The sequence below is a fragment of the Puma concolor genome, chromosome A1 (genome assembly GCF_028749965.1).
Source record: "Puma concolor isolate L17-30 chromosome A1, mPumCon1.1.hap2, whole genome shotgun sequence".
Taxonomy (NCBI): Eukaryota; Metazoa; Chordata; class Mammalia; order Carnivora; family Felidae; genus Puma; species Puma concolor.
Window position 1 is genome coordinate 173,108,163 of NC_141667.1, and position 16,569 is coordinate 173,124,731.

The 16,569-nt window shown below is 42.3% G+C and overlaps 1 protein-coding gene across 1 annotated transcript; it reads left to right on the top strand.

Annotated features, from left to right (window-relative positions):
- Positions 1-1,525: 1,525 nt before the first annotated feature.
- On the top strand, positions 1,526-3,526 carry OXGR1 (oxoglutarate receptor 1). Its single transcript, XM_025924919.2, has one exon. It carries the CDS (start codon positions 1,594-1,596, stop codon positions 2,608-2,610), a length of 1,017 nt encoding a protein of 338 aa, XP_025780704.1. The 5' UTR covers positions 1,526-1,593; the 3' UTR covers positions 2,611-3,526.
- The last annotated feature ends 13,043 nt before the right edge of the window (positions 3,527-16,569 follow it).

Below are 16,569 nucleotides of genomic sequence, written 5' to 3' on the forward strand. Positions count from 1 at the left end.
CAGCCATGCTGAGCAGAGCTCCCTTGAATATCTCCCTCTGTCATATCTCAGTGCCTTTGCACATGCTATTCCTTTTGCCTAGAATGCCTTTCCCTTCCTCTCGCTACTTTCCGCTTAAATGTTCCTTCCTAATGACCTTGCTTCGTGCCCTCCCTTGTTCTCCAGGCAACTGTTCCCTTCCTTCTCATGCCATTCATCTATCAAAGGACTTAGTGATTAACAACTACCCAACATTTATTGAGCACTTATTATGTGCCCAATAGTGTTCCAAGTGTTTTTCCTGCCTTTTTAAAAAAATATATTGACAGCTCCATGTGGTAGGGTTACATTTTGTCAAAATTATGTCCATGTCTCTCCCCCAGTAGACTGTGATAGTGGCTTGTACATCTGTGTGTGTTATTCATTTTGTATCTCTAGGAGCTGGCAGAGTGCCTAATTAATACACAGTGGGCACTCCGTAAATGTGTAAGTGGGTACATTTTACCAACATCTATTTACATCTGAATAATAAGCTAATTGTAAGTGATTCTTCTTTTAAATAATCTTCATGCTTTTCTCGTTGCAGAAATTCACTGTCAAAATTTTAGAAAACCCCGATAAGTAAGAAGAAGGAAATTAAAACGCCACTGCTCCCAGCCCTGGAGAGCTTCAGCAACGTGCTTAGGGACACACAAGTGTTCTCAATAGCCAAACTGAGAATCAAGGTCAGGCAGGCTGGTGACAGAGCGCAAAGCTTTAACGCTGCATGAATCTGCTCTTCCTTCTCCCCTGGCAAACACACACACACACACACCCTCCCGTGAACAAATTATATTAGCTATTAAAATAGGTTGGAAGAGCCGACATTGGAAAATGAAATCTACCGTATGTATGATGGTGCAAGATGTGAAATCTACATTTAAAAAACGGACAGTATTCTGTCTTTTCATGCCTTCACACTTCCTGTTCCACCACCTACATGGGGGAATCTGGACTGGGAGGCAGCGTAGTGAGGGAAGCTAGAATTGAGGATGGCCTCTAAATCAGAGAGACACAGGTTCGAGCCCCGGCTGTGCCACCAGGTGCCTTCCAGGGATGTGTTGCAAAACCTCCCTCAGTCTTTATTTCTCCTGTAAAATAGAGATAATAAGAAACACTTCACAGCGTCTTGTGAAGTTTAGAGGTTACATGATGGTGAAGTGCCTTGCGCTTGATTAATGGTAGGTCTTGTTAAGTCTCTAATGGTGACATTCTGTGGCTTCCCCAAACAGCAACCTTGCCAACTTGATGTCCACTGCCGCTACATGTATTTGTTTATTTGCAATCCTTCGTTTTCATTCTGGTGGTAACTTAACTTTCATATTATTATTAGATGCCTTGCCTCACAATCGTTTTCTTAGAAATTCAATCTCTTCTCCACAGGGTCTCTTTGAGATTAAAGAGAAAGAAGTGGCACATTTAGGATCTGAGAGCAATTTTCATTTAAAAGAAGATCATTGTTTTCATTACCCTATCATTAATGTTTTCTATTTTCCTTTATCAGGGAGTTAGTTTGAAGTGATTTGTGTTGCCAAACCGAACGCTTGTTTTCCTGCAAGATGAAAGGAGACAGCCATGAATGAGCCACTGGACAGTTTTGCAAATGCTTCTTCCGACTTCCCCGATTTTGCAGCGCCTTTTGGAAATTGCACTGATGAAAAAATCCCACTCAAGAGGCACTACCTCCCTGTAATATATAGCATCATCTTCCTGGTGGGCTTTCCAGGGAACGCAGTAGCGATTTCCACTTACATTTTCAAAATGCGGCCGTGGAAAGGCAGCACCGTCATTATGCTGAACCTGGCCTGCACAGACCTGCTGTATCTAACCAGCTTCCCTTTCCTGATTCACTACTATGCCAGCGGCGAAAACTGGATCTTTGGGGATTTCATGTGCAAGTTCATCCGCTTCGGCTTCCATTTCAACCTGTACGGCAGCATCCTCTTCCTCACCTGTTACAGCATCTTCCGATACTTCGTGATCATTCACCCCATGAGCTGCTTTTCCTTTCACAAGACTCGATGGGCCGTGGTGGCCTGTGCTGTGGTGTGGATCATTTCCCTGGTGGCCGTCATTCCCATGACCTTCCTGATCACATCAACCACCGGGCCCAATAGATCGGCCTGCCTCGACCTCACCAGTTCGGATGACCTCGCCACTATCAAATGGTACAATCTAGTTTTGACTGCAACTACTTTCTGCCTTCCCCTGGTGATAGTGACACTGTGCTATACAATGATTATCTGCACCCTAACCCAAGGACCTCAGAATCACAGCTGCCTTAAGCAGAAAGCTAGAAGGCTAACCATTCTGCTACTCCTCGTGTTTTACATATGTTTTTTACCCTTCCACATCTTGAGGGTCATTCGGATCGAATCTCGACTGCTTTCAATCAGCTGCCCCATCGAGAATCAGATCCATGAAGCGTACATCGTTTCTAGGCCGTTAGCCGCCCTGAACACCTTCGGTAACCTGTTACTGTATGTGGTGGTCAGTGACAACTTCCAGCAGGCCCTCTGCTCGATGGTGAGATGCAAAGCCAGTGGGGACCTGGAACAAGCAAAAAAAATCAGTTACACAAACAACCCTTGACATACTTCATTTAGTCAACCAAGAAGAAAAGCCTGCTGATATTTTAACTTCTAAGTCCAGAACGGCTCCCTCAGTGGCTCTCAGGAAATATTGTATGTTCAGGTAATCACGTGCCAAAGCCAGGACGGGGCTACCGGGAGTTCTTGGTAACCCGTTTATTGAGATCTTCCCTAGGGTAGAGGTAAGAATGGGATACATGCATATCAGCAGAAGATTCACATGTAGAATCCAAACTATTAGAAATCAGGGACATCTTGCAAAACATCTAGTCTTGGGGCACCTGCATGGCTCAGTTGGTTAAGCCTCCAAATCTTGATTTCGATTCAGGTCATGATCTCGAAGTTCATGAGTTCGAGCCCCTCGCTGGCGCCTGCACTGGCACTGAGGAGCCTGCTTGGGATTCTCTCTCACCCTTTCTCTCTCTGTCCTCCTCAGCTCTCACTTTCTCTCTCTCTCCTCTCTCTCAAAACAAAAAAAATAGATAAACTTAAAAAAAAGAAAAACATGCCCTAGATCTGTCAGGAAGTTAGTGCCAAGATTGGGGAAAACCAAGCTACTCACTCATGGTTTCATGCCCCCTTCATACTGGGGCCTGTTTGTGTTGAACCCCCAGACTATCCAAGGCATTATTTATCTCTTTTTCAGTATTCTTTTTGTTTTCATTTCATAGCTTTAAAACTTACTCTTTCAAACTTTGCTTTGAGGCCATTAAACTGCGTTTCTCACAAGGCTTTAGTCAAGTAGATTCAAGGTGGTCAGTACAATTCACCTGAGACACCCCAAAGATGTCAGTGCAAATAACAACATATGTGGGTCATTATGTCTGTATTGTTGTAGGTCGTTTTAAAAGTTGCTGCTGATTTATAAAAATGATCAACTAATACTAGTTATTATCACCACATCCTGGGGAAGGAGGAGCCACTTCTTGGGGAAACAGAAGTCCTTTTATTTATTTATTTTTTTTATTATTATTTTTTTTTTAATTTTTTTTTCAACATTTATTTATTTTTGGGACAGAGAGAGACAGAGCATGAATGGGGGAGGGGCAGAGAGAGAGAGGGAGACACAGAATCGGAAACAGGCTCCAGGCTCTGAGCCATCAGCCCAGAGCCCGACGCGGGGCTCGAACTCACGGACCGCGAGATTGTGACCTGGCTGAAGTCGGATGCTTAACCGACTGCGCCACCCAGGCGCCCCAGAAGTCCTTTTAAATACCTTGTATATAGGGGCGCCTGGGTGGCTCAATCGGTTGGGTGTCCAACTTCGGCTCAGGTCATGGTCTCACTGTTCGCCGGTTCGAGCCCCGCGTCGGGCTCTGTGCTGACCACTTGGAGACTGGAACCTGCTTCGGATTCTGTGTCTCCCCCTCTCTCTGCCCCTCCCATGCTCATGCTCTGTCTCTCTCTGTCTCTCAATAATGAATAAATGTTAAAAAATTTTTTTAAATATCGTGTATATATTGGATGTTAAGTAAAATCTAACGTCGTCATGATTTCTGTGGAAAACGATTCTCGGAAACACTGATTCCCTTTAGATAACGTTCTCTTTTGTGACTCTCTTGAAAATATGTTATCTATTTATTTTAACAGCTAAAGGTATTTTTGATTTATGTGTGTGCCTAATTATCACAATATAAGTTGAAATAATTTGAGAAAAATGCTCAGTCTGGACATTTAAAACCTTAGTAAATGTGTCGATACAATTAATAAACTAATTTATAAATTTTTTATGTTTGCTTTTGAGAGAGAGACAGAGCGTGAGCAGGGGAGGGGCAGAGAGAGAGAGGGAGACACAGAATCTGAAGCAGGCTCCAGGTTCCGAGCTGTCAGCACAGAGCCCGACGCAGGGCTCGAACTCACAAACCGCGAGATTGTGACCTGAGCCAAAGTCGGATGCTTAAGCAACTGAGCCACCCAAGTGCCCCAATAAACTAATTTAAAGACACTGGATAAATACTGAATAAGCTGGTAGTATTTTTCTGTGAAAGTGCAGCTTTACCACCATTATATATATTTACATGAAGCTTACGTTCTCCATGTGTAGAGAGAAAAACTGTTTGTGACTTTCAGGTTCTTCTAGAACATTACATCTGACTTAGACCTAAGTAAAGATGTGCTCCGGGAGCCTCTGCCAGGCTTGCAGGGGGAAGGAAGAGGCAGGCCGAAGGCTCCGCACATGGATGTTTCTGGATGATGACACTGTCTCCACCACCCACCTTCTGAGCCATCGTCTCCAGGGCCTTTCCAGAGCATAAGGAACGAGTTGTTTGACTGGAGGGCTTGACTTCCTCATGCACGTTGGCTGCACAGCATGAAACAGCATTCAGAGACCCGTTGGGAACCTGAAGGCCGGGTAGCTCTCCTTCCTATCTCCCTAGTGTCCCGCCCTCACCAAAGTGTGGACAGGTCAGCCTCTGTACCACAGCTGTTGTTATTCTAGCCCAGGACACAAACCCCTTTCTGTCTCTATTCTTTCTTATTTCAAAGATTTTACCCACCAGAAAAAAAGCCACCCGAATCTCCTTTATGTCTGTCTCAACTGTCTCTGTAGAATCTTTTTTATCCTTTTCCTTCTTCCCACAAACGTACAGAACAGTAAATCATTTCTCTTTCTGATTCCAATTCTTCCACTGTGTCTTTGGTCCTTACTCTGCTGTCTTAGGGATTTAACTCTGCCACTGAATCCTATTTTCTCAAATTTTTAACATTTCTATTACCTTGGATAACCGACCTTAGTTTGGGAACATGCATAATATTCCTTTATCCTCAAAATACCTTCGCTCACTCAGCTGTGTTATTCTTTTATTGGCCCTGCTCCCTGCAGGTATGGGTCAGGTGCAGATGACAGTCTGTCCTCCAGGGTTCTGCTGATAGAATATAATCGCAAAGATCCGAGCTAAATTAGACTCAAAGGGTCAGTCTTATTTTCCAAAGTAAAGAGTTCTGGGCTAATTGTGTTTGGAACTGAGGCCAAAAGAAGAGATTGATGATACTCCCAAGACTAGAATAGGACCCGAATGACCTTGTCTCGTAGTTGTAGGCCAAGAAAGTACAGAGACAAAAGAGCAGAGCTCTGACTGTCTGCCAGAGAGGGAGCTGCTGGGTCTTCTCACCATATGAGGAATCTAAGTTCAAGTCAGGCCCAATGTGCTTGAGTGCAGGGAATCTAGAAAAAACTGTTCCGAACTTTAGCGACGCGCTAACCCCTCCACTTTGTTTTTAACTGTCGATCATAGAATTTTTAAAAAAATGTTTTCTTTTTAATTTTTATTTTAGAGAGAGAGAGTGTGAGCGGGGGAAAGGGACAGAGGGAAAGAGAGAGTGCACAAGAGAGCATCTCAAGCAGACTCCATGCTCAGCATGGATCCTGACATGGGGCTCAATCCCCCGACCCTGGGATCATGACCTGAGCTGAAATCAAGATTCAGACGCTCAACCGACTGAACCACCCAGGAGCCCCTATCATGGAAATTTAAATGGTCAAAGAAGTAGAAAAAGTAACAAAATGACGTCCCATATCCATGACTGAATGTCACCAGTAACCAACATCCTGCCATTCTTGTCTCATCCATTCCCCCCACCCTTTTGTGTTTTTTGCTAGAATATTTAAAAGCAAATCCTAGGAGACATAGTAGTTTCACCTATAAATGCTTCAACATTGATCTCTTTCAAAAAGCAGAAAACCAAACAAAATAAAAAATTATTTCTTAATATTATCTAATATCCAATCCTTATTTTCCTTCCCTTGGTTACCCCAAACATGTCTTTATACAGTTGGCTTTTTCAAATTAGGGTCCAGGCAAGTTCTATGCGCTACATGTGGTTGATAGGTCTATCAAATTTCTGTTCATCTATTAGAGTTCCCCTTTCCTTTATTTATTGTCATCTATTTACTGAAGGGATTGAGTCATTTGCCCTGTGGAATCTTCCTCATTGCGTTTTAATTCCGTTCGGCTGTTTGTCATGTGGCTCCATGTCCTGCATTTGGTGTAAATTAGAAAGAACTGGAGGTTAGAATAGATGTAGATTCTTTTCTCCCACCCTCGCACCCTCCCTCCTCTCCCTTTCTTTCCCTCCCTCCCTCTTTCCCTGCCTCCTCTCCTTCCTCCTTTGTTTTCTTTTCACAGAAACAGGACTCCACCTCAGGAGGTATAGGGCCTGACTGCTCTCCATTTAACGATTGAGCAGGGGTTTCAGGATGTATCAGCCTGATCCTTGTATCATAAGGATCCTTTGCCCTTCATAGTTTTTCCGTCATTACTTATTGTCTGGACCCACTAGGGTGATCACAGTGGTGACTTTTAAAAGTCTAACACCCTTCTGCTTTCATTTGTTAAGACTTTTCTGTAAAGATCTTTAACCCATCAACTGTCTCTTCCCCTGCTACTCTGAGCACAGACCCACCGATTACATTTAGCTCCTCCTCCTCCTTTGGGAAGGCACAAATAAGGCATGAAAAGACAGAGTGTAAGTACTGGCAGAGTATCCTTTCTGTATGGGCCACATTTTTGTTCTTTAACTCTTCAGGGTTAACGGCCATGCCTGTGACCCACAGGGTTAGAGCTGCAGCCTTGGGGACCGAGCTGGCCTTGTTGCGCCATGCTTCTACAAACCCACCTTAGTGCCTCTGTGTATCTTCTTGGACTACGGCAGGGCATTTTCACTTTCCCCTAGAGAGCTCTGAGAAGAGGGAGAACAAGGCATTAATAATGACAAGGCCACGTAGCACTTGAGGCTAAATGCGCACTTCCTGTGCTAATTTCATTCTTAAATTCCACCCAGCGAACACCGTTCAATACAATCTACCTGATACTATACAATGAGTCCAGATGATATCAGATGATACAAGGCCAGCAAGGCAAAAATCCCTGAAGGGTGAGAGCCCTGTTCATTACTGAGTTCCTGGGAAAAGACTACATTTGTTATGCACATTGATCTGTCTTCTTTCAATTCTATTTCCTTTTCTGCACTTTCTTCTGAATATTCTCTATTTATCTTTCATTAATCCTGGCTTGTACTATAGATAATTTGCTATGAAACTCATGCATCGAATTCCTGATTTCAGATATTGTATTTTTTTTTAATTTATACAATGTACTTTTGGTTCTCTTTATTCTACCACTTCTGTGAAGTAGTTTTTGTTGTTGTTGTTGTTGTTGTTTTTGTCTTTTGATCTGTTTTGTCCCTTTCCCTATATTTTCTAGAACTGAATAATCAGTTATTTTAAAGTCCCAATCTATTTGCTCCAATGTCATATCACCATTGGGTCTGCTTCTCTTGTCTGCCATTTTGCCTGTGTTTATGGGTCATGGGATCCTGTCTCCTTGAATGTCTATTAGTTTTTGCTTGACTGATAAAAATTGCCCATAAGAGAATCAAAGGGACTCCCCTGAGAGGTTTTTATTTCAGTTATTTTACTTTTTGATTATAAAGTTTTTATTTAATTCCACTTCTGAAATTTCCTCTCACTCACTAAATAAGTGAGAGAGTTAAAAGAAACTCTTCAAGCATATTTACATAGCTCCTTTATTATCTTTGTCTATTAAATCTAGCAGGACTGGCTGTCTTGCCTTACTTCTGGTGGCTCCACAAGGAAGCCATTTCCTGGCATTTTCCAGGTTCTAGAAGCCACCTCATTCCTTGGTTTATGGCTGCTCCTTCCATCTTCAAAGCCAACATCTTCAATTCTCTCTGATTTGTGCTTCTAGGTGACTATCTCCTCTGCCCAACTCTGATTCTCCTACTTCTTTTTATTGTATCTCTTGCAATTACCTTGGGCCCACCTGGGTAACTCAGGATAATCTCTTCATCTCAAAATCCATAATTGAATCACATCCTCAAATCCCTTTTCCTGTGTAACGTAGGATATTTACAGGTTCCTGGGATTAGGACAAGGACATTTTTGGAAGGCTGTTACACAGCTGACCACAGTGGTTTCTTAAAGAGCAACTGACTCAAGTAACAATAATAACAACGTAAAGTGACCTTGAGGCTGGTTTCTGATTGCTTTTTTTTTTTTCTTGGCTGTGAGACACATCTTTCTGTTTTTCATGTGTAATCATTTTTTACTGAATACGGGATATTGTGAGTACATCATTGTAGAGATTCTAGATTCTATTATTGTCCTCTGAAGATTGGTGACTTTTCTCTAGTAGACACAGCATTTACTTGCTAATCACTTTAAAATTATGTTGACTCGGTTCTACAAATTTTTAAAGAACAGATTTGTGAAAAGTCCATGATGTTTTCCATACCCTTCTAACACAGCAGCCCCAAATGCCAAATTCTGTTTCTCCTTTGGTCTTGTCCAGACTTGGCTTTAGGCTTTTTTTGTCAAAGCATGTCTAGAATAGACCTTACTCTGGGGCATGGTCTTTACAGCTAAGACACAGCTTTCTGCCGTCTCAGCAAGATGCGTTAATGGAGTGTTAGTGAGATTTTTCTTCCCTGGTTGGGCCAGACGCCCTCGCACTGCTTGACCACTGGTGTCTCCGATGCCATAACAGCATCTTACTGGTGAATATCAAGTAGTCTCTCCTTGCAAACAAGAATCACAGGAAATCTGCATATATTTCTGCCCCTAAGCTCCCCATGATTTCTTTGTCCTTGGTGCTCTGCTCCAAATATTTCAAATGATTCAACAATGCCAAACTCTGGCCTCTGTCTCCTTAGATCAACGGGACCACAGGACTGCTGTCTTCCACTTAGACTTCAGATTTCTGCACCACAGTCAGGAAATTATTTCCGGACAGAGAGCCCGGGTGACCGTGGGGCTTATAGCATTACCCCGTCTATAGTCCCAGCCTGAAAACATTGGATCCTGTGTTTCGCCCGGTCCTAGTGTTGCTAACAGTGGGAGAGCCTCTCCCTGACGTTCTACTGTACCGTGTACCAGGTGGGGGAGCGGTATCTGTGTGGAGGATTCCTGCCTTTCTCATTAATGCTTTCCACAAAACATGGGAGATTTTAGGGGCTCCTGGGTGGCTCAGTCAGTTGAGCGTCCGACTTCGGCTCAGGTCATGATCTCACAGTCCGTGAGTTCGAGCCCCGCGTCGGCTCTGTGCTGACAGCCTAGAGCCTGCTTCGGATTCTGTGTCTCCCTCTCTCTTTCTCTCTGCCCTTCCCCCCTCATGCTCTGTCTGTCTGTCTCTCTCTCTGTCAAGTACAAATAAACATTAAAAAATAGTTAAAATGTGGGAGATTTTAATTTAAACATGGAGGTGAGTCTCCTCCTCTCCTCAAGTGACACTAGAGCAATGACAGGAGCATAAGTATAAAGATATTGGAAGGTATGGAAGCTGAGAGCCCATGGTTGAGTGGTGAAGCCAGACAAAAACAGAGCTGGTAATGCGGGGAATCTGTAGGTAGGCTGACGTACTCCGGTTAACTGCAAAATGCTTAGGAGTTACAACTACCACTAGCTCCCTCTCGGGGACGGTTGTAAATGGGACTGACAACAGGACGTTTGGTTTAAAGCCTGAATAAGAAACAACGGCATCTCCAGAGACTCTCCCTTCTCCTGTGCAAACCGACGACTGTCCCTTTCCCACACCAGAATTCAAGACTCTTCATTCTGGGGAGGTTGAAGCAGGAAGTTTCTTGGGGACAATAGACAAAACCGAAGGCAGTAGAAAAGCGAGGTGCCAAGTACTGGATAAAAAGACGTGGCTCTGCTACCAAGGGCAACTCGTGCTTGCACTTCCTAGCAGAAGATTGGTGCATTCTTCTCTATGGAAATGAAAATACAGCAATAACCGATACAAATTCCTGATGTGGAAGAACGGCTTTCTTCATGCACCCAGGTGATCTGACTTCAGAGCCTGTGTGCAGAACTACTACACTCTCCTGACTTACATAAAAGGAGAGAAAATACTCGATGCTAACAGCTGGGGAATGGCTCAGCCTGCTCACCCACGGGGCTGCCTACGAGTTGACCCCCTCGTCAACCCTGCTTCTCAGCGCCTTCCTCTTCAGAATGAGCGGTCAGCCACAAATGACAAGGCGGCCGATGAAAGCCTGGAGTAGGGATCAGAGACTCCAAAATGAACACACAGGGAAAAAGCACTCAGGGAAACGGAAACACCGTAGGGAGCATAAGAAAATTTCAAAAAAAAAACCCTATAAATTAATACTCTCAGAGACATCTTTGAAACAGACCAGGAGGTTCTAAAAGAATGACTGTTCAAAAGACAACAAAGAACTCTTGGCTGCTGAGCAGGGGGAGGTTAGTGGGGTTATTCCACATGCCCTCCGCTACCTGCCCACGTCTTGGCATGTGCTCTGCACTGGGGAGCCGAGAGTTCTCCTGGCATCTTCTTTCAATTTATTCTAAATGTTTGATAACTAGAAGAAAGTCTCCGAGGCTGGTAGCATGATGCCAGAGTTATTTCCTGATTTCAGTGCAGGTAAAGCATTCTCTGATCTTTGTAATCTTGAGTGCCTCTGTGAGGTTTTAGGAAAGTGGGATGTCTTTAAGTGTACCCAAACACTGAGTTCCTTGAAGTTGCCCTATTTCCTTCTTATTTTACCTCTGTGATCACATATGAAATAAGAGTATATGTTATGTGATTATATAGTAGCATATCATTTTTTTTTCCTGTGATTTGAAAACATGCTCATAGCCTGAACATTGTTTTTCTTTCTAGAAATGCTCGCTGACACTACCTTAATGCTTCTAAATGATTTTTGGGGGGTTAGTCACAAGACCTTGCAGGAACATTAACAGAAAAATAAAACATACGTGCATAGATTCTTTGTTAGTCTTTATTTATATTGCTGCTGGTTAAGTAAAGGGAATTATAGAATGGAGGAATGCCTTCATGTTCAGGACTCGATATCAGTTTTAAATGCAATCAGGTTAACTAACACCAGCATCTTCTAAACCTCTATACCATGTGCAAAGTTCTGTGCTACACCCTGGAGACAGAAACCTGAGTAAATAAGCAAGTCTGCTTCCAAAGATAGACAATCGTGCAAACTAGCTGCATGATTGATATGTACCTTTTAGGGTGATTATTTATGCTACTCTGCATTTACTTACCAAATCTCAGCGAAATGTTTATCCAGTTCATTTTGCATTTTAGTTTATTATTACCCTAGTTATGTTCTAAGGAGCTTAATCCAAAGGGACTATTTCAGGAACATATATAATTATCTAAATCTCTCTCACTGATAACTCTGAAGGGTGTTCTAAATGGCAAAGCCACAGAAATATCCTAGGGTGCTAATTGTATATGGTTAAATGCCCTATTTATCTGTTTAAATCCACATAAGAGATAATCAATACCACAGTTAATACTTAGTATTATTTCATTATCAGAGGCAACACTATAAATATCTGAATCGTACACCATGAAAGCCAAAAAAAAAAAAAAAAAAAAATCTACGTGTGCATCACAAATGATGCTCTCTGGATCAAAAAACAAAGTACCTTCTTGCAAAACATTTTCTGATTCACATAGTCCATTTTAACTAATAGTGCTTCCCCCTTCCCCAAACCCAGATGTTATTCATACTAAAGAATTAAAACACAGCCAATGTTAAGGCCTCTATTCAATTTTTAGCCATCCACAAAAGCACTGCTGAAGTTTAGTTTTTGAGAACTTTTCTCCAACCATCCAGCCTAGGAAAACAAGCTTACCACCTCTCTTTTCTATTCATGAGGCATTTTGAGCACTTTATTACACAGGATTTGGATTACCAGTCTTCCATGTCCATGCATTCTTTTTGTCTCTGGTGAGATTTTAATTCCTCCAACACACAGTCACATTTACTTGTGTTTCCAGCTCCTAGCAATGTGCTAGAAGGTATGATATATGGAACAACAACACAAAGGAGCATCTCTGAGAATAAGAAATATCTACTTATAATCCCACTTCTTATTTGACCAATTTCTGGATATGGAAAATTCATGCTTAAACTGAGTCTTTGTATTGCCTTTGAAGAAGAGGGGAAAGACTTGTTTTTAGTAACATGCTAAATTAAATCTACTGTGCAACCTTCCAATTGGAAACGACAAAAATGGTTAAACAAAGTATTGTCGTAAGCACCTATAAAAAGGCTCACTGAGCTGGTAAGAAACTAAAAAATCCACAAAGGACAAAATACAATATATAGCTAGGGAACTAGAGGTCAGCAAGCAACAAAAACAGCAATTTTCCAAACAGGTGCTTTTGAGCCTAAGTTTTGATATCTGTCTTTGGATAAGTAGGGTGATCGTATATCTTGGTTAATGCCTGTTGCCTTGGTGTAATTATTAGTAGCACCTACTCTTATTCTTAAAAGTATCTAGGGTGGTACATGGTCATCCTAATTATAAGAGACAGGACATAATGTAGGAAACTTGAAAAAGTAAGGATTCTAATAGGAGATCTCACGAAAACCAGCGTGTTAATGGGCTCCATTCTCCATGTTAGGAAGAACGATAAATAAGGACACAAAGCTGAAGGAAGCAGCATGTGAAATAGCCTGTATTTACTTTGACACCGGGCAGAAGGAAAATGAATCTGCCCCTGAGAAATCATAGTCAGCATCAAGCCCTCATGTACATTTGTTGTTATCTGCATGTTTAAATTGAAGTTCAAGCGGAGAATTGCATTTAAAGTGATTTCCAGATGGGTAGTACCACCAGGCAACTGGCAGAGCATATGCAAAACCTCTCTGAGGGGACACAGCTTTCACCTAGGTCTCCAAGAATTCCTGGTGGTAAAGTTTCCAAGGAAATGAGAAACACATTTAAAAAGAAAGCACAAGAAACGCCAACCAAAAGGCACAATGGGTGAAGTACATCAGAGTTGGAGGATAGAAGAATCAGAGTGTCAGACTTTCCTACGTGAGAAATGTTAGGCATGGATTATAAAATGGAATGTTTATTTTGTTCAAAAAATTAAGGAAGTTCTAAGAAGTGGACTGATAAAGATAAGACAATAAAATGATTAAGCAAATTTAGGAAAACAAGACTTCCAGAAATAACAAATGTAAGTCGCTATAAAAAAATATTAATGGATTGGTAAAATAGAGGATTAGATACAGCAAAAAAGACCATTAAGGAGTTGGAAATGAGATAAGAAAGAAACTACCTGGAATGATACCAAAGAAACCCAAAGAAACCAGAAAATGAAAAGTGTAAAAGGGCCCTGGATTGAAGACTGAGGAGGCTTCACATATACATGAGCAGATTTTCAGAAGGAGATGGAAAAGAGAATGGGGGAAAAAGCAAAAACAGTCGCACAATTAGGTCACACGTGTTTATCGTAGTACTTAGCATGCAAACAAATGGATCATACGAAGGAAGGCTTTGCATAGAATGGTGATGAGAATCTGTCATAGGCCAAGGATTGTGATGAATCCAATTCTGTCACATGGCAGGTATAAAAGATAAGTCAGTCAACCAGCCAGTAAATAAATAAATAAATAAATAAATAAATAAATAAAATTTAAATGAAATCAAGAAAGAAGAGGGAAAAAGAAACAGAAAAGTGGAACAAACAGAAGCCATACAATGAGATGGAAAAACAAACACAAATATGTCAGTAATCACAGTAAATGTGAAAAGACTAAATATCCCAGTTAAAAAGAGCCAGGCTTTCAGACGACCCTTTAATATAACATATGGCCTTTTATTTATTTTTTTTTTAATTTTTTTTTTTCAACGTTTATTTATTTTTGGGACAGAGAGAGACAGAGCATGAACAGGGGAGGGGCAGAGAGAGGGGGAGACACAGAATTGGAAACAGGCTCCAGGCTCTGAGCCATCAGCCCAGAGCCCGACGCGGGGCTCGAACTCACGGACCGCGAGATCGTGACCTGGCTGAAGTCGGACGCTCAACCGACTGTGCCACCCAGGCGCCCCCGTATGGCCTTTTAAAGAGACACATCTAAGACATAAAAACAAGTTATGAACTTGTGAAAAAATGAAAAATGCAACAGATTATAACCATGAAGGAAATAGAACTAGAAATTGTCTTAAGACAATACAAGTTTGATACTCATTAAAAAAATCAGTGTAGATGTTCCTGGTCAGAAGGCAGCTTTTGTCCATGCAGTGATTCATGGACCGAAAGACTTTTCACTTCATGAGGCGTCCACTGCCCAGGGCCTCAGAATCTTCTTTTCTTTTAATGTTTATTTATTTATTTTGAGGGAGGGAGGGAGAGAGAGAGAGAAAGAGAGAGAGAGAGAAAGAAAGAGTGTGTGCGTGAACGGGTGGAGGGACAGAGAGAGGGAGAGAGAGAATCCCAAGCAGCCTCTGTGCTGAGAGCCTGCTCAGTCCCACAAAATGTAGGCTCATGACCTGAGCCCAAATCGAGAGTCTGATGCTTAACCAACTGCCACCCCACTGCCACCTGCGTGCCCCCCGAATCTTCTCACCTTTCTCACATTCCATCAGCAATAACCGATCACAGTTCTCTCCAAATGGTTTGGTTGTAAGAGCCTCATTATCTGGCTATTTAGGAATTAAAAGACTGGTTTTCTGCCGACCACACCCACCTCAATACAGAACAAAGTAAAGATAATATCAATGTAAAAGCTCCTTCAGAGAAAAGAAACGGAAGAAAACAATAGTCATGGAAATGTTGAACCCCTGCCATGTAGACATTGTGAAAACCCTCTTCCCTGGCTGTGATGTTCCCGATTAGACTCAATTCTGTTCTCTAGAAGAAACTTCCTTTTCACTGTTCCCCATCCTCCGGGAGATTTTTCCTGATTCTTTCTCCTCTAAGGCAGGGGTTTTAAGATTTAGCAAGCATCAGAATTCCCCGGAGGGCTTGTTACAATACAAATTGCTAGGCACCATTCTTAGAACCTCTGATTCGGTGAGTCGGGATAATTTACATTTCTAACAGATTCCTGGGTGACGATGAAACTGTTGGTTTGGGGACCACACTTTGGGAGAACCACAGTCCTAAGGCCCCATCTAAAATGGGCTGGAGGAATACGTACTCCCTGAGGGTGCTTCATGTTCACTGCCAGCTTCCTACTGGGGCAAGTTTGGAGGCGTGAGAGCTGTTTTATAGTTGCAGGCTTTTTAATTTTTTTTTTTAACATTTATTTATTTTTGAGACAGAGAGAGACAGAGCATGAACAGGGGAGGGGCAGAGAGAGAGGGAGACACAGAATCTGAAACAGGCTCTAGGCTCTGAACTGTCAGCACAGAGCCCGACGCGGGGCTCGAACTTACGGACCATGAGATCATGACCTGAGCCGAAGTCGGACGCTTAACCGACCAAGCCACCCAGGCGCCCCGTTGCAGGCTTTTTAAAACCAGGCTTCAGTTTATTTAGCAAGATATTCCCACAGATACTTCCTAGATTCCTCATGTATTTGCTTCCAGTAAATTCCATGTATGAATAACCACATTAGTTCTTCCCTGGATAGAATTCTTTGATGTGTATCTTTACTTTCTGCTCCGCACCCCCCAAGGTTGACTCTCTCAAATACAATGACAGGTATCTCGAGGCCATGTTACAAAGTAACCTCGAAGTGGAAAGAAAGAACCTTAATGCAAACTTGGCCACAGAGCCGAACCCCTTCGTGTAACTGAGAACCCCTGTGGGAACTTTGCTGCTCAAAGTCCTTTGTTATAGCTTCTAATTCTGCTTTACAGCATAGATACAGTTTTGCCAATCCTCAAACGTGCAAGTTCCTGGACTCTCTCCATTCCCGTTCATCTCTGCCCTTGAGCCAGCCACTTCTTGTGGGGACTCACCTTTTTGTTTTTTGCACTTCGCTATAAGAAGAAACCAACACACCAACATTTCTAGTTCCTTCCAATTACTGCTTGCAAATCCACACATTTACTAGGCATCAGATACGCTTTCGAGATTACAGCAGGCCACGTTTTATGCTACCAGGGAATAGAGCTCTCCGTATTTCTGTCTGGTTTTATTGTTTTCCTTGCTGCCTGCCACCCACCTATTACCTCAATGCTACAAATTTTACAGTTTATTAAGGGGCGGGG